At 49.0% G+C, this 21943-nt stretch overlaps 13 protein-coding genes across 13 annotated transcripts; 6 read left to right on the forward strand and 7 right to left on the reverse strand.

Moving 5' to 3' along the window:
* Positions 1-16: 16 nt before the first annotated feature.
* M430DRAFT_24751 (hypothetical protein) lies at positions 17-547 on the reverse strand (the record flags this gene model as incomplete). The annotated part of the gene is made up of 2 exons (XM_024865127.1): positions 17-175; positions 272-547. 2 exons carry the CDS (start codon positions 545-547, stop codon positions 17-19), a joined length of 435 nt encoding a protein of 144 aa, XP_024725944.1.
* Positions 548-1294: 747 nt separating this feature from the next.
* On the reverse strand, positions 1295-3001 carry M430DRAFT_15634 (hypothetical protein; the record flags this gene model as incomplete). The annotated part of the gene is made up of 1 exon (XM_024863291.1): positions 1295-3001. One exon carries the CDS (start codon positions 2999-3001, stop codon positions 1295-1297), a length of 1707 nt encoding a protein of 568 aa, XP_024725945.1.
* Positions 3002-3906: 905 nt separating this feature from the next.
* Positions 3907-4731, reverse strand: M430DRAFT_92707 (hypothetical protein; the record flags this gene model as incomplete). The annotated part of the gene is made up of 1 exon (XM_024869728.1): positions 3907-4731. One exon carries the CDS (start codon positions 4729-4731, stop codon positions 3907-3909), a length of 825 nt encoding a protein of 274 aa, XP_024725946.1.
* A 421-nt stretch (positions 4732-5152) lies between these two features.
* M430DRAFT_39059 (hypothetical protein) lies at positions 5153-6747 on the reverse strand (the record flags this gene model as incomplete). The annotated part of the gene is made up of 5 exons (XM_024867293.1): positions 6657-6747; positions 6418-6605; positions 6256-6366; positions 5935-6205; positions 5153-5880 (listed from the first exon to the last, which is right to left on the reverse strand). Exons 1-5 carry the CDS (start codon positions 6694-6696, stop codon positions 5153-5155), a joined length of 1338 nt encoding a protein of 445 aa, XP_024725947.1. The 5' UTR covers positions 6697-6747.
* A 237-nt stretch (positions 6748-6984) lies between these two features.
* On the forward strand, positions 6985-7769 carry M430DRAFT_94090 (hypothetical protein; the record flags this gene model as incomplete). Its single annotated transcript, XM_024869816.1, has 2 exons — positions 6985-7485; positions 7542-7769. The coding sequence occupies 2 exons, from the start codon at positions 6985-6987 to the stop codon at positions 7767-7769; spliced, it is 729 nt and encodes a 242-aa protein (XP_024725948.1).
* Positions 7770-7952: 183 nt separating this feature from the next.
* Positions 7953-9271, reverse strand: M430DRAFT_92905 (hypothetical protein; the record flags this gene model as incomplete). The annotated part of the gene is made up of 3 exons (XM_024869745.1): positions 7953-8102; positions 8150-9133; positions 9179-9271. The coding sequence occupies 3 exons, from the start codon at positions 9269-9271 to the stop codon at positions 7953-7955; spliced, it is 1227 nt and encodes a 408-aa protein (XP_024725949.1).
* Positions 9272-9599: 328 nt separating this feature from the next.
* On the forward strand, positions 9600-10545 carry M430DRAFT_24757 (hypothetical protein; the record flags this gene model as incomplete). Its single annotated transcript, XM_024865128.1, has 3 exons — positions 9600-9919; positions 9967-10366; positions 10426-10545. 3 exons carry the CDS (start codon positions 9600-9602, stop codon positions 10543-10545), a joined length of 840 nt encoding a protein of 279 aa, XP_024725950.1.
* Positions 10546-11023: 478 nt separating this feature from the next.
* On the forward strand, positions 11024-11688 carry M430DRAFT_15640 (hypothetical protein; the record flags this gene model as incomplete). Its single annotated transcript, XM_024863292.1, has 3 exons — positions 11024-11127; positions 11171-11387; positions 11440-11688. The coding sequence occupies 3 exons, from the start codon at positions 11024-11026 to the stop codon at positions 11686-11688; spliced, it is 570 nt and encodes a 189-aa protein (XP_024725951.1).
* Positions 11689-11976: 288 nt separating this feature from the next.
* On the forward strand, positions 11977-15244 carry M430DRAFT_24758 (hypothetical protein; the record flags this gene model as incomplete). Its single annotated transcript, XM_024865129.1, has 3 exons — positions 11977-13307; positions 13407-14821; positions 14874-15244. 3 exons carry the CDS (start codon positions 11977-11979, stop codon positions 15242-15244), a joined length of 3117 nt encoding a protein of 1038 aa, XP_024725952.1.
* A 1121-nt stretch (positions 15245-16365) lies between these two features.
* M430DRAFT_15642 (hypothetical protein) lies at positions 16366-17305 on the reverse strand (the record flags this gene model as incomplete). Its single annotated transcript, XM_024863293.1, has 2 exons — positions 16366-16761; positions 16817-17305. 2 exons carry the CDS (start codon positions 17303-17305, stop codon positions 16366-16368), a joined length of 885 nt encoding a protein of 294 aa, XP_024725953.1.
* A 257-nt stretch (positions 17306-17562) lies between these two features.
* Positions 17563-18375, forward strand: M430DRAFT_92667 (hypothetical protein; the record flags this gene model as incomplete). Its single annotated transcript, XM_024869725.1, has 3 exons — positions 17563-17892; positions 17984-18151; positions 18247-18375. The coding sequence occupies 3 exons, from the start codon at positions 17563-17565 to the stop codon at positions 18373-18375; spliced, it is 627 nt and encodes a 208-aa protein (XP_024725954.1).
* A 492-nt stretch (positions 18376-18867) lies between these two features.
* M430DRAFT_132900 (hypothetical protein) lies at positions 18868-19770 on the forward strand (the record flags this gene model as incomplete). Its single annotated transcript, XM_024862273.1, has 2 exons — positions 18868-19442; positions 19493-19770. Exons 1-2 carry the CDS (start codon positions 18902-18904, stop codon positions 19768-19770), a joined length of 819 nt encoding a protein of 272 aa, XP_024725955.1. The 5' UTR covers positions 18868-18901.
* Positions 19771-19798: 28 nt separating this feature from the next.
* Positions 19799-21918, reverse strand: M430DRAFT_32803 (hypothetical protein). The gene has a single exon (XM_024866236.1). It carries the CDS (start codon positions 21816-21818, stop codon positions 20175-20177), a length of 1644 nt encoding a protein of 547 aa, XP_024725956.1. The 5' UTR covers positions 21819-21918; the 3' UTR covers positions 19799-20174.
* Between the last annotated feature and the right edge of the window lie 25 nt (positions 21919-21943).

Genomic DNA, 21943 nt, shown 5'->3' on the forward strand with positions numbered 1-21943 from the left:
ATACAACGCAAAGATTTCAAGCTTTCTCTCCCTGTATCGTGGCCACCACTTTCCGTTGATGCTTACTTGCTCTGAACTCCAAATACCAAATTCCCTGCCACGTCCCAGTCGCTAACTTCCCATCTTTTATCGGAATCGTGACACTCGCTCCAATCAAGGCGCTCTTGATATGTGCCTGTAGTTCTCACCTGTTAGCATTATCCCCGACCTACATCTTAAATGCGCATTCGGATTCCATCCGAATGGCGAACACAGAGGAATGTATACATACAGGCATATCATCCAACCCCTCGGCACTATGCCTATACAAATCGCCCTTGCGATCTTCTGGCGCGATGCGATCCAGCGCATCACTCATATCGGCCCTAACATCCTCATCCCAATTCTCGTTCAGACTCAGCGCGCATGATGTATGCTGGATGAACAGGTTCAGCAACCCCACTTTGTATGATTTGATTTCGGGAAGTTGTGACACGATGGAATCGGTCACCAGGTAGCTGCCCCGCGATTTCGGGGGCAGCGTGAGCGACTTCTGGAACCAGGACATATTATTGCTGCGACTGGCTGGTGGAAGGGGAACTGGAGACGGAGAAGGGTGGGCGAGGTAGGTGAGTGGTGAGAGGAGGTGGAGCGGTATTGACCAGCTGTATTGGCCGGGTTAGCACAGGCACTGAGACGTAAACGACGATAGGAAACTCACAATAAATGGAACAAGCTCGGAAATAATGCGAGCAGAAGTAGGAGCAGAAGCAGAATTGTTATGTTTCCCGATGTAGCGGTTGAGTTTCCAGGTTGCATTTTTTGGAGGTTATCTGATATTCTGTTTTGGCGGGGCTTGGACGTCATAGGCTTGGGTGGAGCGAGCAGGGGCTTCAAGTTGTCTGATATTCGTCCTTCTTGCTTTGTCTTTTGTACATTTTACTTTCTCACTTATTTATCTTCTTCGAGCTTTGATTTGGATTCTGTATAGAAGTTCTTTGATTCCTTGCTAAAGCGAAAGCTAAACAATATAGACTCCGTAGTATATCCCCCCCCCCCCAAAAAACCCAAACCCAAAAAAGTAGGAAGAGCCTCCAGCCAACACCATGATAGTTCCCGGTGCACTGAACCCTCTGAGAAAAAAAAGGAAAATTGCCCATAAGCAAATTAGGCCTGCACCAGACCGGAGCAAGAGGCTCCTTGACGGAAATCAGAACCTATTGTCGGCACAGGCCAAGTAAAATCCTTTACCATAAAGGCCACCCCCCCGATATCATGTCTAATTCCGTTATATGCCATACCATGAATGGTGATTTCACCACCCACTCTGATTTGCCTTAACTGGTCCTATTCCACCATTGGCCCAGCTTCCCCCAGACATAGCCGTCTCGGTGCCCCACACAGGATTGCCTCCATTACCACCGTTCGAACTGACCCAATTATGGCTCGAATTACCGTTTGCAACTCCACCCCAGGAGGTTTGATTATTGCTGTTGGAATTGTCATTCCCTCCACCCCAGGAATTGCTCGTATTATAACTACCTGGGTTATTCCCCCCGGCTTGAGTGCTCTGGGCGGCAGACATATCACCCCATGGAGCTGGGTTCGCAGGTTGGCCCCAAGAATTGTCATTACTTCCTCCATTGTTGATATTAACCGGGCTTGAGGGGTGGTTGTTGTTGGACGGCTGGCTTCCCCCCCAGTTGGTATTGTTGGTATTAGGCTGATTATTCGAGTCATTTCCCCATGGATTGTCGTTGTTAGATTGGTTATTGTTCGGGCTATTCCAGACATTGTGCGACTGCTGATTATCGTTTGATGCATCTCCCGTTGCCCCTCCTCCGCTATACGAGTTGTTATTGTTGGGGTTATTATCATTGAAGTTTTGGGTGTTGTCTCCCCAGCCAGTGTTCCCATCCCCACCGAAGTTACTCGTCTGGCTTGACTGGTTGTTATTGTCAGCCCAGCCCGAAGTAGTGTAATTGCCGTTCGAAGCCTGGTTATTGTCGTTATCCACCCAGCCAGAGCCAGAAGTCTGGTTTGAAACATTTTTATTCCATCCCGATCCAGAAGCTTGATTGTTGGTATATTCACCATTTGGCCAACCACCAGGCATACTACCCCCTTGCTGAGTTGACATATCGACCCAACCAGTATTGCCTATAGGCGAGCTATATGATGGCTGCTGATATTGGGGCATAGGGGTTTGCATTGAGGGCGGCCCACCGAACTGGGAAACTTGAGGCGCGAATGTACCGATAGGTATCTGATCTGCGGGAGTTGGAATGAGGGTAGTGTAGGGATTGCCGTACACTGTGCCATGGTAAACTCGTAGGATACCGCTTTGCAAATCGAAGAATGCATTTGGGCGCGGATCAGAAGGGCACTCAATCACATCCTCCCGGAGAATGACCGTCGCTCTGCGGGGTTGTATCATTCGAGCTACCATATTTCCGTTTTGATCCAAAAGGCGTACTCGAGATCCACGTCTGGTTTGCGTTAAAGACGAGTTGTTGTTACTCGGATTATTCCTCAGGTTCTGGGGGCGATTGTTCTGGGGGCGATTGTTCTGAGTTTGCCGAATACCTTGGGCGATATGGTTTTGGTTCTGTTGTCTTCCCTGGTTGTTTTGCTTGTGCTGATTCTGAGTTCTATTAGGTTGGTTCTGATTTCTCGCCTGCTTGTCTCTCCCGTGGGATTCACTCAGACGGCCATTGCATCTAGGGCATGAGTGATGCATAGAATCCTCACTGCTAGTTCCATTTGAACCCCTTCCCTTACCACCACTCTTTAGTGAAGACTTCCGCTTCTCCTCTTTGAACCGGACCTTCTTGGGCGGGGTTGAAGTCCGGCTGCTACCAGACGAAGTCTCTGAGCGTCCGCACTCAGAATCACTCGTTTCCACATGGACAATGACACGTCTGTGTGGAGACCTCGACCGGCTTCTGGCATGTTGGGAAGGCCTTTGTCTTGGAATTGGTGCGCCTGCTACCCATTCTATGAATGAGTTTGGTCTTACCATGACTGCTCCGCGTGCTGTCTCTCCTCACGAAAGTAAAGACTCGACACTTCATATGGCGTCTCATTACAGACGAGCGGCCGGAATGATCCCACAACTGTGGAACTCGCAAGTATTTGTAGAAAAACACAATAGGCACTGCTGAGAGCAGGTAAAATCCACAGAATCTGTCAAGAGGGTATAATAATTTCTTTCTTCGATTAGAACTAGATGATGTGTAGGAGCGTATAAAGGGTATGTTAAGAGGGGAATGTTAAAAGTGGTGGAAGTGAACAGGAAGGAGTGACCGTTGATGTTGTATGCGGAAAGGAGGACAGTCATCGTGAATTCAACTTGTGATAGACTTCACCCGATCACCAAAGAGAAAATTTACAGTACGACACATTATCTTTGAGCTGCTTTGATTTATAACAGTGATATCAACTCCTAAAGTTAATGTGCTATGATGCTAAAGGCAGAAATCACCCACAAAGGTATAGTTGCCGCTGTTCCAAATACCTTTGTCGTGAGAGTTCATGCGGAATTGTTCAAGTTTCCAGATGAAGTATTTCTATCACCGCATACAAGTACAAGCCAATCCATCAGGAGTCACTGTGACCATCGCATGCCTCTCTTGAGACCTTCCGCCCTAACGATAGACTAAATCAGTCTTCTTGTCAGAATGTGTGCTTCTTGTTCTGAAATTGGCTGACTATCACTTATAGACAACCCCTTTCCTGTATTATCTGAGACCTTTCCTGTCATTACGACCATGTAAGACTACTATGCTTTACATGTCAGACACAAAGAAACTGTCAAAGCTGCTTTGAGGGCTCGATGCTTTAAGCACCACCACGTCTACCTTCTGACACCGCGCTGGCGAAGCCAATCAAGATATCTTGAATTATAAAAAAAGACCTTCATCTACCTCAGAGCCTTGCTTTGGCCTGCAATTCCTGCTCCTTCCACTTCCTATTCATCACTTGTCCTCGGTAAAGATTCCAAACGCCCGCCAGGCCAGCCAACGGCGGACATAACAGAAGTAACCAAGCCCACCATCTCGGGCTCGCTCTACTGATCTCCTTCATCACTCTATCGACCTCCTTCTTCAGGTCCTCCTTTCCCCCATCGTTCCAAATAACTACTCCCGCCCCTGGACCCCTCGCCTCACACCTTCTTGCTTTGTCCCTCACATCCCCTTGACTCCTTACCCTATTCTCTGCATCCTCAGCCGTCAAGTGACTATCTCTCTCCCGCAGCCTCCTCATTTGTATCGCAGGATCCGTAACCGCAACTACAAGCACTGTCCCACATATTGCATCAATCCCACTTTCAAAAAGCAATGGCACATCCAAGACGACCGCCCAGCAGCCTCTCAAATAACAAGATAACAATTGTTTATACATCTCCCACCGAACTGCCGGATGGATGATGCCATTCAAGACCGCCCGATCCCTCTTCTTTTCTTCCGAATCCCCGAAAACGCGCCGGCCCAGCGCGGGGCGGTTCAAGGGCGCGCCTTTGCTGAAATCCACAGAAGGATCTGGGGTTGAGGGGGGTTCGAGAAGGAGGTCGGGAGTCGTGGGACCGAAATGCGCTACGATTTTCTTGTAGCCGGCCGTGCCTGGCTCGACGACTTTCCGGGCGAGAACATCAGCGTCGATGATGGGGAGCGAGTACGGCGCTTGGGAGAGGATAGAGGATACGGTGGATTTGCCGGTCGCGATTGAACCGGTAAGGCCCAGGAGTAGCATTTCGGAGGGTTGGGTTGGGAATAGAGTTAGGAGGGGAGAGGTGTAGGAGCACCGCAGAGCTTGGGGTGCGGTTGGCGGGGCAGCTTGTTTGACCGAGGTTTGATCGGTCGGCTGTTGCAACGCGGCAACTTATCACAAGCCACCAAGAGGGGATTGTAACCCTCTTGTTACTCTCAATTGTTATTGATATTGGATACCTGACGTCGGATAGTTGCTCCCATAGGCCTATGGCCTTTCTCTATCAGTGCGGTAATCCCATTCTGGGAATCGTTTATTGTCGGAGTATACTGTACGAACATCATGAAATAAATCTTGGAGCCCTTATCTTTTGGCCTTCTAACCCCCCCCGAACTCCATTTTCTGACAGTCTACTCATCGAAACCCCATCATAAATAACGCCAACGCCGCTGAGCTCCCTCATCTATGCCTCCAAACTCGGCGTCACAGGTCTACTTTCCCTCGTGAAGAAACTGATATTCTCCCGCAGCGCCACATACTCGCTATCAGCGTACCCAAGCAGTCCGTGAATCTCACTACTCTGCACCCCCTTAATCCTAGCAATCTCCGCTGCGCTGTAATTCACCAATGCCCTGCCCACTTCATGACCAGGTCCTTCCCATAATTTCGTTGCTCCTTGAGCGGCTGCCGATTTAGGGATTCGTTCCACAACTACTAAACGAGCAGCTTCTTGTTGTGCGAAGTTTCCTTCCACATCTACGATGCCGACAGGAAGGAGGCCCGCTTTGTTTGCCAGAGCACGATGCGCGCCAGCGTCGATGTAAATTGTGCCGTGGGGAGCAAGGCCATGGAGGAGCCAGAACTGTCGGTCTCGAATTGGATGAGAGGATGGAATGAATCTTGTATGTAAGGGAGCTTGGAGCTTTCCTTCAAGGGTCAATGAAGCGGTTGATCTAGCCAACGGCTCTTCGAAAGCTGTGTCTGAGGAAGTGATGATTTTTCCTGGCGGGGGCGTGGAGGATTCAGAAGACGAGGTCTTAATGGCCTGCAGGTAGCGTACTATGTTTGCTATGTTTCCTGGGTTAGAGGAGCGTGTGATGACGGTTGTCACACCTGCTGAGGTGGCCAGACGTGCTGCTACAATCTTGGTGGACATCCCACCCGTACCAAGGCTCGAGCCTGCGCTGGATACTACTCGAATGTCAGTCACATCAACTCGGATTCCGTACAGGACTGGGTAAGTACCATCTGCTTGCAAAGCAGTAATATCCTCAACAACCTCAATGGCCTGGGCGTCCGGATTTGTTCTTGGGTTCTTGTCATACAAGCAATCTACATCAGTCATGAGGAATAGATAATCCGCATGAACCATAGCGGCTGTGATGGCTGATAGAGTGTCGTTGTCTCCAAACTTGATTTCAGTAACAGCAAGAGTATCATTCTCGTTGACGATGGGAATTACCCCCATCTCAAGGAGCTCGGCGAAGGTATTCTGAGCATTGAGATATTGTGTACGCTAGGTAGGCGTGAGAAGCTGGTTCGTTTCGGATTTGAAATACTACTTACATCTGCAATATCATTCCTCGTAAGCAGTATTTGAGCAATTGGCTGTCGCAAGTGGCCAAAAAGACTATCCCAGAGACTTATAAGTCTACATTGTCCAATTGCTGCCAAAGCCTGGAGCATGAATCAGCAAATATCCTCAGCTTGTATGTGAAGATCACGTGCCTGTATCCTTGGAAGATGCTTTGGTCTTTTGTCAAGGTCCATTCTCCTGAGACCAACCCCGATGGCTCCGGAAGACACAATGATCACCTTGTGTCCATCTTTACGAAGCTTTACAGCTGTCTCAACAATCAGGGACAATGTTGATAATAGCGGTTCATGGGTCTTTTCGTCAACAATGGAACTTGTTCCTGGAACGAGTCAACGACGCTTCACATTTTTCAGTGATAATTAGGACTTACCAAGCTTTATGACAATTGCCAAAGGTTTGGGTCCCTTCATCTTGGATTCTGATCGAACTTTGGAAGATTCAGTAATGCTTCAAAACCAAAGCTCTTGGATATATCTAGCATCTCGAGAAACCAGCGGTATGACTCTGTAATATGTACGTTTGTGTGTCTGCGATTTCGCTCGGCAGAACCCAACTTTTCCTGCCAAATACAGACACCGCTTTCTAAACCCCAGTAAAAGTTAACCACGACGGAAGACACGCCCTGTAAACGACAGACCGACATCAATTGCGCGCCCTTTCAATCCCTATTTCCTCCTTGCAGACCTCTCGCCCTCACCATGGCGTCTAATTCCTCTGAAGCCCCCCTAAATCGTGCGAATGACCCCGCAGTAACAGGGTACGATCCAAACGCCAAATGGTCAAACTACTGGAACATCTTGACGGGCAAAATGACCCGAGAAGGACAAGAAGAATTTCGCGAAGCTGCATATATCAGGAATGAAGCGCGGGATTGCGCTCGATGTGAAGAGTGGAGGGATTACTGCTTCAAGTATTCGCCCATGGTCATATTTATGCAGAAGAACATCAGGGAGTTAAACGGCGATCTGAATGCGGAGAATGTGAAGTGTAGGAGATGCCCGGCTAGAAGAACAGAGGATGGAACTGTGGTTAGGCAAGGAGGGGGGTTTAGCCCAGATCACGGCATATTGATATGTGCGAACGAGATGAGGGATAAGAAGCATCTGGAGGATACGCTAAGTCATGAGATGGTGCATGCTTGGGACCATTTGAGATGGAAGGTTGACTGGGCCGATTTGAGGCATGCCGCATGTACTGAGGTAGTATTCACGCAGTCCCGCGAACGAAAAAGGGTACCACTAACACGTTGAGTTAGATTCGAGCATCGAGTTTGAGCGGAGAATGTCGGTGGACGAGAGAATTCTTTACAAGGAATAATTGGACGGTTACGCAACAGCATCAGAATTGTGTGAGGTCGAGAGCCATCAAATCTGTAATGAGCAGACCATCCTGTAAAGATGAGGCGCAGGCAGCGAAGGTGGTTAATGAGGTCTGGGATTCGTGTTTTGCGGACACACGGCCGTTTGAAGGAATCTATAGATAATCCACAATGCGGCTTTGTATAAATAGAATAGGAACCCGGGAATGGGCGGCGTTTGTTACGGTTATATTTGATCAGCGTAGGCGCAAAGGAATATATTGATCTCCGACTCCAAACATTATGCTTATCCACATTATCGATACCCATACCATCATCTCCAAACGCCGATATAAAGGTCATAAATCATCACTCATCACGCTCTGCGGAGGATTTGCTACCAGTTGACTTCGAATCCCGTAAACTGGCTCGCTCGCCCTTTACACAGTGTTTGACTATCCAAGGATGTTTTTGGACCTGTTCGAGAGGAATTCTCTTCTCTGGATCCAGGACCAGAAGCTATAGGGGGTCAGAGAATTTTCCAACATCAATAGGCGGCCACTTACCCTCTTGATCAGATCTCTTGCTTCTGGACTAACGAAGCCGGGTATTGTCATCTCCCCCCTTGCAATCCTCCGTTGGGTCATGACAGGAGTATCCTCGAACGGTGCTTCGCCAACCAAAAACTCGTACATCAATACGCCCAAACTCCACAAGTCAACCTTCTCGCTATAGTAGTTATCCTGGCTTCCTGGCTTGATCATCTCCGGAGGTAGGTAATCCAGTGTTCCACACATCGTGTTTCTTCTGTTGTTTGGTGCATGTACACTCCAACCGAAATCCGAAATCTTGATTTCGCCGTGTATCCCAACAAGAATATTTTCCGGTTTAATATCGCGGTGCATGACATGCTTTTTGTGCAGATACTTCAAGGCGGCAGTCATCTGGGCGATATATTGAGCTGCTTTCCATTCAGGAAATCGGTTCTCGCGACGAAGATGCTTGTACAGTTCTCCTTTGCCTGCAAATTCCAGTATCAAGAAGACCCTCTTGCTGTCATGGAAAAAGCCATATAGTTGAAGTATGTTCGGGTGTCGTAGATTGCTTTGGATCTCAATTTCTCTTCGAACTTGCTTCTCGACCTTGCCTTGCTGCAACTCGTTCTTATGTAGGACCTTCAAGGCACAAACAAATCCAGAGCTTCGTTCTCTGGCCAGATATACGCGACCAAATTTTCCCTTCCCCAAAGGGCGACCAATTTCAAACATGCCGAGGTGAAATTGTTTTGGTGGTGCCGGCTGCTCGTAGATTGGATTTGATTTGCGTTCGACTTTGACGATTTCATCAGAGCCACGAGAAGAGCCAGAAGCAGCCTTTCGTGGAGGTGAGCCGGAGCCATTGGGAATGTGCGACCCTCGCCATTGTGCTGCTTGAGAGGGAACCGTGACTATCGTGCTTGTTGTGTTTTGATTTTGTAATGCGATCTTGAGAAGATTGGAACGACTTGAGTGTTGAGATAACTGGGAACTCGATGCAGTAGTGGGGACCTTCTTTAAGTCAGTGCGTGATATTAATTTCGATGGCCATAAACCAACCTTTGGTTTTTGATACTTGGTTCCATCACCGGGATCATTCTCGTCATTCACGGACATGAGCTCGAAGCGTGATTCAAGAGTGCGAGTTGCCATTTCAGTGTTGGCAACAGTATAATGCTGATCAATTATACCTGACTTTATCTTCCGATGGCTCAATGCCTATTCTTCCTGCTGGTTAGTATAAACTTGTCGAGGACCAAGTTGCTTTGCTTTCATCGAGATGATGTTTTGGGTTTCGGCGCTAGCCTGTTACCAGGGCAACACCTTTCCGCCTGGATGACTCGTTCCCCGCCAAAAGTTACCCCACACCTGAGATACCTCCAGGGGATCTCTCTCTCACGTCGCAATATCTCCATACTCCGTAAGATCTAGCACAACACACAAATCCTATCAGCCTCTGAATCCGAATTGGGTCGCAGCCATGTCTTTCAACGGCGCAGTAAATGAACACTATCCGACGCCCGCTGCCGCAGACGAATCAACCGTGTCGCATGTTCAGAAGGGCTTCAAGATCAGCGCGCGGAAGCTTCCTATTTCCAAATCTGGGCCGATCGATGAGATGTCACAGAAGCTAGGCATCCCTGTTCCAGAGATGATTTTTGGTGATAATATGGTTTCTATCGAGCATCTGGAAAGTGGGTGGAGGTTGGAGTTTAATGCGTATGATGCTTTGGACAGAGTGGACAAGACGGGCAAAAATATGTTGAAGGTTGCATACTCAAAAGAGTGGTCAAGCAGCAGGTATGAAAACCAGTTCTTGGTTATAGATACGTGTTGACATTAGATAGGGAGAAAACGCACGAAGGTATCAAAGAGGTGGTGAAGCCATTCGATTGGTCATACACGACAGATTACAAGGGCACCATCACCAAGGGCAAGCCTTTCAATATGCCTCCTCAACAAGATGCTGAGCGAATCCCAATCGAACTTCTGAAACGGCCCGACCCTATCCTATTCTTCGAAGAAGTGGTTCTCTACGAAAGCGAGCTCGATGATAATGGAATCTCGGTCTTATCCTGCAAAGTGAGGGTGATGCCCGACAGGATGTTGCTACTCTGCCGTTTGTTTATGAGACTTGACGGAGTCCTTGTGAGGATCAGGGATACTAGGATTTACGTGGATTTCAATGCCGGGAAGGTTATCCGGGATTATACTGAGAAGGAGGACGCTTTCGATAAAGTGAAGAAGGTGGGCTCGTCATCTCCAATTTTCAGCATCGCCGGTTGGCTTTTCTAACGAACTTTCAGAGTCTTCTGTTCTCCGGAAAGCTACCAGAGGACATAACGGTCGCACTCCGGGATCCAAACCAGATTGCGCATCTGATACCGGAAGTCAAGCACACTTTAGAGAATTTGACTGTGCCCTGAAAACCAGCAGCCCCGGACACATCCCTTTGATATAGCGGTGAGTTGGGTGCCTTGCATTTGGGGTCGAACAGGTTCAGTAGCTATGTCAGATATACTCTGTGAAACATGTAGTATGCAAGGCCTTCTTAACAGTGGGTAGGCGCCTTGAGTAGGAGATCTGGATGATAAGCCACGAGCTTCGCGATTGGGCGAATTGCTGAGTACTTTCCATATTCTCTTGGAGCTGTGGTGGCGTTCTACAGGACCCAGTCTTAAGAGTCAAGACAGTAGGGAACTGCCGCTGCTTACGTGCATTCAGCAGTGGGTAGAGCTTCGGCACCGCGGACATATGCCGGGTTACTACGTTTAGATAGATGGATAACTTGAATACACCCTTCCTCCGGCCAGAAGCACTTCTTCTTGAAAGGCTTTGTTCCGAGATGAAGAGGAAACCAATTTTTGCCCTTGCCAGGCGCGGGTTTGCTGCAGAGCTCTGAACATGGAACATGCAATCTGCCGGAACTCCACAAGTCGTGATATCTCAGTTATCTGGAAGAACCATCCCATCTTCCTCCAAGCTGTCCTTATCGGGCTAGATGCATTGTACGTGCTAAGGTACTGATTCGCGCGACTCATGCAACCTTAGATCCGTAAACCTGGCGGCTGGCAAGGAAGAGGCTTCCCGTGCTATGGGCGTGGGTTGCGTTCCTATTGGCAAGGAAACATGGGATCTCCAACTCTTCTGCGCTGGTCGACATGTGGCCTCACAAGGTGTTTGTTTACTAACATGGAGTCGAAATACGGAGGATACTGTTGTTCTATTGGGTTTCGCTTGGACATTGGCCTTGATGTACAGGTTCACCGTTCACCGCACACGACATACCTCAATACTCCGTACAGTCTGATAGCCACTAGAGAGTACTCGCACAAATTCCCCGCCAGATGACCAACAAGGTCTTCGCGCATTCTGATCTTTCCTTCTCCTCCTCCTCCTCCTCCTCCTTTCCCGCCTCCTCCTCCTCCTCCTCCTCCCTGCCCGGCCGATGCCAATCTGCTCTGATTTGGGGGTTCCACGCTTGCGACCACTCCTGTCTTCCTCGGCTTGTCGTCCCTCGCGCTACAACAGGAACCGTCTGCCAACACCAGCATCAGTACAACTCCTAGACTCAACAGCTTCCAAGAAAAGCTCACTTCTCCGCGTACGACCTCCCCATTCTCCAGATCCCAACTGTACATCCTCAGCTTACCACCAGCCCTTCGGCCCCCGTCGCACAGACTTCCCTGATATCCAGATTCCGTCCTCTAGTGTTCCCCCAAGGCGTTAGGCTTCGCGGGGTCAATCGACTGGGACCGGCGCTCCCCTCCGTCTCTGCTTCTACGACTCGGATTCCTCTATTTCCCAATCACTCGAATCCCTTCCAACCTCGTCCGTTCCTTTCACGATACGCAAGCATGTCTACGTTATCTCAACCCCAGACACCAGCATCTATGGACAGTTCCTTGAGAGAGCACAGACATAGGCCAGTGGAAAGGCTGACGGATCGCCTCGAAACCCCGTCTCTCGATGATAGGTCGTACAGGGTTGTCAAGCTTCCCAATCAGCTAGAGGTGCTTCTTGTGCACGATGCAGAGACCGACAAGGCTAGTGCGGCCATGGATGTCAATGTTGGCAACTTCAGTGATGAAGCGGACATGCCTGGCATGGCTCATGCCGTAGAGCATCTGCTGTTTATGGGCACAAAGAAATACCCAATTGAGAACGCATACTCGCAATATCTTGCCTCACATTCTGGGAGCTCCAATGCCTATACGGGCGCCACTTCTACGAACTATTATTTCGAGGTTGCCGCAAAAGGAGCTGAAGATGCTGAAACCTCGCCCCTCTATGGCGCGCTAGATCGATTCGCTCAATTCTTCATTGATCCCCTATTCCTTTCTTCTACCCTTGACCGAGAACTCCGAGCTGTGGATTCTGAGAACAAGAAGAATCTGCAAAACGATCAATGGCGGCTACATCAGTTGGACAAATCCTTGTCAAACCCGAAACACCCATACTGTCATTTTTCCACTGGGAACTTTGAGGTATTGAAAACAGAGCCCGAGGCACGTGGTATTGACGTTCGAAAGAAGTTCATGGAATTTCACGAGAAGCACTATTCTGCAAATCGAATGAAATTGGTCATCTTAGGTAGAGAGCCTTTAGATACATTAGAAGCATGGGCGGCCGATCTATTCGCCGAGGTGCGGAATAAGGACCTGCCACAGAATCGATGGGAGGACGAGGTGCCATTCGGGCCTGATGATCTCTTGACTCAATGTTTTGCCAAACCGGTTATGGACTCACGGCAACTGGACCTTTCGTTTCCCTTTCTAAACGAGGAAATGCTGTTTGAAACCCAGCCAAGTCGATACATTAGCCACTTGATTGGGCATGAAGGCCCTGGATCTATAATGTCCTATATCAAATCGAAAGGTTGGGCAAATGGGTTGAGTGCAGGTGCATACCCCATGTGTCCTGGAACTCCTTCAGTCTTCAACTGCCAGATTCGCTTGACTGAAGATGGTCTAAAGAACTACAAGGAGGTCGTAAAGGTTTTCTTCCAATACGTTTCATTGCTCAGGGAGACTCCTCCTCAGAAGTGGATCTTCGAAGAGCAGAAGGGGCTGGCAGATGTGGATTTTAAATTCAAGCAGAAGACCCCGGCAAGTCGATTCACCAGCAAGATAAGTTCTGTGATGCAAACCCCTCTACCGCGAGAATGGCTTCTCAGCGGGCATAGCAGGTAAGCTTGAGCAAAGTTCCCGCAGAATCTCCGATATTTGTCCCAAGGATCTCGTTCGGTTGAGAAAAGGAAACCGCGTGGCTAACCCAGGATTTCTAGGCTAAGAAAATTCGATCCTGCCCAAATCGAAGAAGGGCTGGCTTGTCTTAGACCGGATAATTTCAGGATGACAGTTGTTTCTCAAAAGTTCCCAGGTGTCTGGAAACAAAAAGAGAAATGGTATGGCACCGAGTACACATATGAGAAGATTCCTGCAGACTTCCTTGATGAAATCAAACGTGCTAGCTCGACTACTTCCAAGGACCGCTTGCCGGAGTTGCATCTGCCTCATAGGAATCAGTTTATACCAACGAAGCTTGAGGTTGAGAAAAGAGACGTCAAAGAGCCGGCGGTTGAACCTAAATTGATTCGAAACGATGACCTTGCCAGAGTATGGTTCAAGAAGGACGACACATTTTGGGTGCCTAAAGCCAACCTGTTCATCACTTGCAGGAATACGCTTCCTGGAGCCACCGCGGAGAACTCACTGAAAGCAAGGCTTTACACTGATATGGTACGGGATGCTTTGGAAGAATACTCCTATGATGCCGAACTTGCCGGGTTGGACTATTCGGTGGCCAGTCATTCAATGGGCCTTGAAATTACGGTATCAGGCTACAACGATAAACTCCCAGTTTTGTTAGAGAAGGTCTTGATTACCATGAGGGATCTGGAGGTCAAGCCGGACCGCTTTGAGATCATCAAGGAGAGACTGCTAAGAGGCCTCAAAAATTGGGATTTTCAACAACCATACAGCCAAGTTGGCGATTTCACGAGATGGCTCACCAGCGAGAAGGGTTATATCAATGAACAAATCCTGGCAGAACTGCCCCACCTCACAGCGGCTGACATACAACAATTCTACCCACATCTGCTTCGACAGATGCATATCGAGACTCTTGTGCATGGGAACTTGTACAAAGAGGACGCCTTGAGACTTGGCGATCTAGTTGAGAGCAGCTTGAAGCCCAGAATATTACCTCAAACTCAGTGGCCTATCGCCAGGTCATTGGTGTTCCCTGTCGGGGGCAATTTTGTCTACCACAAGACCTTGAAAGATCCAGCAAACGTCAACCACTGCATTGAATACTTGTTATATGTCGGTGACAAGTCTATACGTCCACTGCGCGCAAAAACGCTTCTTCTTGATCAGATGACGCACGAGCCTGCCTTCGACCAGTTACGGACAAAGGAACAGCTTGGATATGTTGTCTTTAGTGGAGCTCGCTTCACCATTACTTCTATTGGCTATAGATTCATTATCCAGAGCGAAAAACCTCCCGAGTATCTTGAGGGACGGATTGATTCTTTCCTTTCCGGTTTTGCGAAAACCTTGTCGGAAATGTCCGAAGCTGAATTTGAAGGCCACAAAAGGAGTCTGATCACGAAAAGATTAGAGAAGCTCAAGAACTTGGATCAAGAATCAAACCGACTCTGGTCGCACATTGATGGAGAGTACTTTGACTTTGAACTAGGTAAGGTTATGCCATCTTCAACACAACTGATCATTGCTCATTTTTCCCACAGTTTACCACGATGCCGCACACATCAAGGCACTTACCAAAGCCGACATGATTGAATTCTATAACTACTATATTTTGCCAACCTCAGCTGCTCGGTCAAAGTTGGCGATTCACCTCAATGCCCAAGCCACAGCCAAGACGGAGGGAGCAAGCGGTGTCACCGCGGTAGAGAAGGGAATCAAGACGCTGGGTTTGAATAAAGATTCAAAGGACGAGGAAGATGGCGAGGTTGTGCCAGTCAAGGAAGAGGGTAACGGGACTACGCCATACATCATTACGGACGTGCGGGAGTTCAAGTCGAAACTGCAGGTCAGCGCCGGTCCACAACCCGTGAAACATATCAGCGAGTTTGAGGAATTGGACTCAAAGTTATGAGGCAAAGAAGACGGCTGCGATAGAAAGATATGTGAGAATACTTAGCAGGTGCTAGCACAGGCGCCTTTAGCAGCATGCGGCAGTGATCCGCAGAAATAGCTGCGAACATGAAAACTCAGAACCATGGATGCCCATTGGACATTGGTATAGGCGCTGTAGATACCCATCTCCAGTCGCACGCCAGGTCAAGAGCCTCGCCACGTGATGTGAATGCAACCAAGTGTTTCGTAAAAGGTTGTGACCAGCATATGCTCAATATCCAAAACTGTGCTCATGATTAAACTATCACCTCTTTTTGAAACCGGGCTTTATATACGGTCTGCAAAAAGCAATGGCTGAGAACGATAGCGCGCGCCTTTCATAGCCTTGTCTATAGCCAGCCTTGCCCTATCAGTCGTCGGTGCCTTACCTTACTTGAAGTAAGCAAGCAGTGCATGAAGAAGCATTTACATAATTTCCTCAACCTATCTATCTATCTATCCCTTTCAACTACAACTCCAAAACCGTCCCATTCTCGTACTGACTGGACTGTCTTCAAATCAAACCATAATAGATACCGCAATATCCAATCCCGAATCTTCTTCGGTTGGCGAAGGCATCAAGGGAAGAGCAGATCAGTCAGTATTCATGGAGAGGAGATTATAGACCTGGGACTGTGGAGAATAGGTAGGTAGGCATACTGTAATGTGCTTCATGTGTCTATATGTAAGTAAATCTTCTGGATGATTTGCAATTCATCATCATCGTCTTCAGACCTCGGTGGCGCGCTCCAGCTACAATGTGGACCGCATTGAGCTGTCAGCCGTCAATGATTTACCAAGTGAGATTATTTGCGAGTCCTCCCGGTGGGTATAGATATAATGAAGGGAGTAGGGGAAAGGAAGAGAGAAGACATAGCTTCCAGATAAACGTGATATAAAGAGGACACCTGGAGAATACTTAGACAGTATAAATATTTTCGAATCCATGCTATCTTTTTATGATTATAACGAACGACCAAAGAACTCCTTCCAAAATGCTAGAGTCAGCGCCACGCTCAATGCTCGAAAATGAATCCCCGACGATGCCGTTCTAAACCATTGCATCTTGGGCAACACAACTGCCAAAACCTCGAAATTTTCTCAATTTACTTTGCGAGCCTTTCGCAAAGGACCATCATCACCACCTTGGAAAAACCTTTTATGATTTTGATTTTGTGGACAATCCGCCTTCAAATGGGGCCCGCCGCATTTGAAGCAAGCTTTATTGGACTCTGCTTGTCTGTCTTGTCTTCCAGTCAGAGATGTCATACGGTTAAGTTTGACCTCTTTCTTCTTCCTTCTCTTGACAAACTCCCGAGCCTGATCTTTTTCCGCCTTTCGTTTGGCTTTCCGCTCCGCCTTTACTCTTTGAGCAGCTTCTTGACGAGAAGCCTTTATCAACTCGCTCGTCGGATCGTTATCGTCATCGCTTGACTCGTCGGACTCCTCATCCTCTGAATCGGATCCCGAGGAATCGTCCGATGAAGAACCTTGTTTCTAAAACTTTTGTTAAAAGACCCGAATAATGGCATAGAATGAATGATGACATTACCTCCTGAGTCTGGTTGAACTTGCCAAAGCTCCTGCGCCCAATCATTGCTGAGCTCTCGTCTGAATCTTCCACTTCTGTAGATTTGAGATGCGAAGGCAAGGGAACATCAAGACTGGCATATCCTGCTTGAACGACTCGTAAAGCGGGTTTAGGAGCTACCTGTAAACTGTTTTGACCTTCGAAGCTCAACACCCATCGAGTATCTCCTGCTTCGGCAGCTTGTCTCTCCAGAGCTGCCTGGCGCTTGGCTTCCTCAGCATCTAGCGCAGCTTGAATGGCCTTTTGATCTGCGAGCGTATTAATATCGACTGCAGGTCTCGAAGGCGAATCCGAATTCTTTTTTAGGCGCTTTGAAGGGGGTTCATCGGCCGCAGGACTTGAAGGAGAGGCAGGCGATGACGCAGCAGCTCTTTGCATGAATTTCATGGTCAAGAGCCTCGAGGACATCGCCTTTGGCGCGCTGCCAGGCGTGCTCCCGGCGCTCGACATCTTGATAGGCGAACAGAAACAGCTATTTCGAAGACGCGTGGTATGCCTGGATACCACCTCGCTGGCTGTTTCGTGTGTCGATTGAGACTTGTCTGAAAACAAGTTGCTCTAGAACTTGAGGTGAAAGGCAAGTTTCGTGACGGCCGAGACGCTTGGGCGGCCCAAATTTTAGCGAGCTTGGAAGATCCGGCGGCAACAACACCTCGTCCTCGCGCCACTAGCAACCTCGCGCTACAAGCAATTGAACCACCACCACGATGCTGTCCACCGCAAGATCGAGGGCCATCTGGCAGCTCTCTCGTAGAGCTCAGGTCTCTGCAAGGAGGTCCTATAGCTATACCGCCAATGAACAGCGGGGCACCAATGACCCAAACAAGCCGAAGGAGGTACCCAATGTCTCCAAGACCAACGAACTGCCAACCGAAACGATACACCAGGATGCGCCATTACAGGAGAATGTCGAGGATGCCGAACGGCTGAGGGTTGCGCAGGCGCCCAACCGGGCCACTACGTGGTCGCGGAGTCAGAAACCGAGAGGACAAGCAATGACTGGGCCTCGATTTGAGCAGACTATCATGGAGCTTCAGGTATGCTGCCTGTATTAGAGAGGACACTTTGCTGTGCCAAGAGATGCTTGGAATCCTTTTGTCTATTGGCAAGAGCTAACTTCTTATGTAGCCAGCGCCCCAAGCAGCTATCTCCCTGATCCACAAGCAGCCGGTACGATGGACACATGAACGTGTTGTTTCATGCGATGGAGGTGGCGGTCCATTGGGGCACCCAAGGATCTTCATCAACACCGATAAACCTCAGATTTGCCAGTGCACATACTGCGGTCTTCCATTTGTAAGTCGACGCCTCTTCGGATATTATGTCCTGCCTAGACAAGCTCTTCTCTGCCAGACCTTCTCACAATAAGCTGGATACTAACGAAGTGATAGGCCAATGAGCATCACCGAAAGCACCTTGAATCCCTTCCAGAGACTTCCTACCCTCTGTCAGCCCAAGGTGACGTCGCCGAAATTCCCGAATCTCAGCGAATTACGAACGAGGCACTCGGACAACGATAAACGCAACCAACAGTCTGTTAGAGGCCTTAGGGGGAGGCCGGTATTGTATATATCTCATTATAAGAACTTCCAATTGAAGTGCATGTTCACGACTCTTCTTTGCACATGATCCGAGCCTTGTAAACGGGGCATATCATGGATCCGTCTCCGTGGCCCCTTTGCCGTAATTAACCAAAGATATAGCTGTAGGGACCCTAATCCAATTGGGATGGTGACGGCTATTGAAGTGATATGTGAAGTTGCAGTGAAGTAGTATACAGCGCACTTTTCCAAGGCTTTGATTTCCATACCAAGTCAAACTGGATTAAGCTAGTAGTAGTCTATATCCATTTAAACTGACGGGTCGTGAAATTCTCCCAATTTGTATTGTCGTAACCTCGTAATGGGGAGTCCTTCCGCCGAGATGTCAACTCAAGGCGGTGAAGCGCATTCGCTCAATTCGCTCGATTCGCTCGATTCTGCTACCACCCAAAGATCTCGCGACCGATATCCCAAGTCCTCCCATCTCCTCTCCACACGAATAAAGATGTCGACTATTACTAGTACTGCTCTTCAGACCTCCTACCCGCCTCTCCTCCCTAAGTCTTTCAACGGCAACCAGCCCAAAACAATCCGCCTCTATCCCCTCTCCAACTACACCTTCGGCACCAAAGAGACCCAACCGGAAGAAGACCCCTCGGTGCTCGCGCGCCTCAAGCGCCTCGAAGAACACTATGTCGCGCACGGTATGCGGCGAACGTGCGAAGGGATCCTCGTTTGTCACGAGCATAACCATCCTCACATCCTAATGCTGCAAATCGCGAACGCGTTCTTCAAGCTCCCTGGCGATTACCTGAAGCCCGAAGATGAGGAAATAGAAGGGTTCAAGATGAGGCTGAACGAGAGACTGGCGCCTGTAGGTACGCAGTTTAGCGGCGAGGGCGTTAATGAGGAATGGGAGATTGGTGATACGCTGGCGCAGTGGTGGAGGCCGAATTTCGAGACTTTCATGTACCCCTTCATCCCGGCGCATGTTACGAGGCCGAAGGAATGCAAGAAGTTGTATTTCATCCAACTTCCGAGACAGAGTAAGTTTATTTTCTTCGTCCTCTCTACAAGAAACTAATCCTTTTCACAGAGGTTCTCAGTGTCCCGAAGAATATGAAACTTCTGGCCGTCCCTCTCTTCGAGCTCTACGATAATACCGCGAGATATGGCCCTCAATTATCGGCAATTCCTCATTTGCTATCACGGTATAATTTCGAATTCATTGATGAGAATGGTCAAGTAGTGGCTGTTACTCCAGGAGGTGGTCCAGATGATGGATACGTGCCGAAAACGAAAGTTCTAGCGGGGGGCACTGATGAAGAGATGTCTACATTCGAGGAAGTCAAGGAGGAGAATGGGGCACAGTAAGAGTATGGTGTTCACGGCATGGGATGGCGTTTAGAGGATAACATCAAACCCGTGGGAAATCTGGTGCAGATAGCAGGAAGATTGACCGCGAGAAAGAGGCGCGTACGGACATTCCATCTTAATGAAATACAATCAAAAAGAATCAGCAACATAATACTTGGAACGACGAAGCAACACATCGATTTCCAGCCAAGATCTTGCTCGGCTCAGCAAGCTATCTATGCAAGGACTCAAACGAGCCTCTCGAACTAAGCATGTCATGCTATTCCTATCCTGTGTCTCATGCAGCACAAGAAACATATCCTGCCATGACCATCCCAACTCCGTGCAGCCCCCAACTCCAGCAAAACACCCTTGCCGTCCCTTTTCAGCCCATTTATCAAGCCGAACCCAAACATTTAGACTCATCGAGCATCCCTCGGGGAGCTACTACTAGCAGTCACCTCCTCAAACTCCAGTTCCCACTTATCAACCTCCTGAAACTTTTTCGCTGCCTTCTCTAACTCCTTTCCTAGCCTGATCTCCGACTCTCGACTGTTCTCGGTGATATCATTTCCCTCCGCATCATCTGGCAATGGCCCCAAACTATCATCTGGGTCATGTTCCTCATTTTCTTTATCGGACGTAGCATTTGCTTGCCGACCATACGTAGTTTTGCGGCCTGGCGTCTTAGAATTGGGCTTAGGAGCAGCTTTCGACTTAGCTGGCTTCTTAAGAGGTGCTGGACGGCGCATCAAGGGGTTGCGTGCCCGTCGAGTTGCCGGGGGCACACTCAAATTGGTTAGTTCGTCATCGTCTGAGGCTAGACCAGAGACGTCGACTTCATCTTCTGAACTGGCAATATCGAAAGGATCACGGTTTGTTTGACGTCGTCTTCGGGGCAGGAGCGCCTCAAGTTGCGCAGTGGAGAAAGTGCTGATTGGTGGAGGTTGTCTTCTTCCTCTATGCTTGGGTGCTTCCCTACCCGGGCGATTAGGCGAGTGTGTGAGTGATGGAGGAGATGAAATTGGCGAATCCTGGGTTGCTGGCGGTGGCGTTCTGCCTCTCAAAGGTCTTCGTCCTCTGGATATGCTTGTTTGTGCTCGAGTCCTCTGTGTTCTTCGTGGCTCCAGTAGACTTTCTGGTGAAGAACTGCTGCTTTGAGGAGGAGCCATGGTTTCGCTCATTACTTCTGGAGTAACGGGGCGTGGCTCAATTGAGGTGATTGGAGCTTCTGGAGGTGATGATGGAATTTCGACCCCTTCCTCAGCGTCGTCGCTGAGAGGCGCAGTTGCTGGAACGGTTTCTTGCTCTTTAGGACCTTCGAGAGTTGGGCTTGACTGGGGTACTTGGACAGCTGATAACTTGCGCTTCCTAGGATTAGACGATGATACGGCGGATGAAGTAGTCATAGCCCTCGTCTTAGACAGATTCAAAGGTGTTGACTCATCCTCGGGATTAAAATCGTCTTCATCTTCTCCGTCGTATTCTCCTCGCCATTGCTGCGTCTTTTGGGCCGTCCGTAATATACTCGGTTCGCGTTCCCTTCTGCTGAAATTCCCAGTCCTCAATGCCGACCCAACTTGCGCTGGTATCTCTCCGTCAATGTCTAATCCAATACTACTAGACCGCGCTCGTGCAGTTCCACGGCCAAGAATGCTGGGTTGCCGCGGCCTTCTCCGAAAATTTCCAATCGCAAGTATTGAGCTTTCAATCGCAGTGCTGCTTCGATCCCTCCGGCCAACCTCCACGGCAGGACTGCTGGATTCAAGATCAATGTCTCCCAAAAGAGACCCATCATCCTCACCTCCTGGTACAACATTTCCACTTTCCAGCCTGCCCTCTGTTGGCTCGCTCAGTTGCCCGCCCGTGCGCAGGCCTTCCTCTCTCGCTGGAGCCTTCCCTTTGTTTTTCTTCGCTCGTACATCCGGATCGCTAGCATTGTACAGGTCAAGGGAGTCTTCTCTCGCCGCCGGGGGTAGTGCTTCGACCTTAACAGGACTCCCGCGTTTCCTTACGCGTGGGGCTGGCGCAGAGGGCGCGACTTTTGTTCGCTTGGGGCGAGGCATTGTAGTAATTCCGGGCGATTATTTCCAATACTGTGAGAAGATCTCTAATTCGTAAATCTATCGCATGCCGGAGACAGTGTGGTGGGGGGGTTGCGGGTGGTTTGGGGTTGAGGATAGGTATTCAA

Source organism: Amorphotheca resinae (assembly GCF_003019875.1).
Source record: "Amorphotheca resinae ATCC 22711 unplaced genomic scaffold M430scaffold_1, whole genome shotgun sequence".
NCBI classification, from domain to species: domain Eukaryota; kingdom Fungi; phylum Ascomycota; class Leotiomycetes; order Helotiales; family Amorphothecaceae; genus Amorphotheca; species Amorphotheca resinae.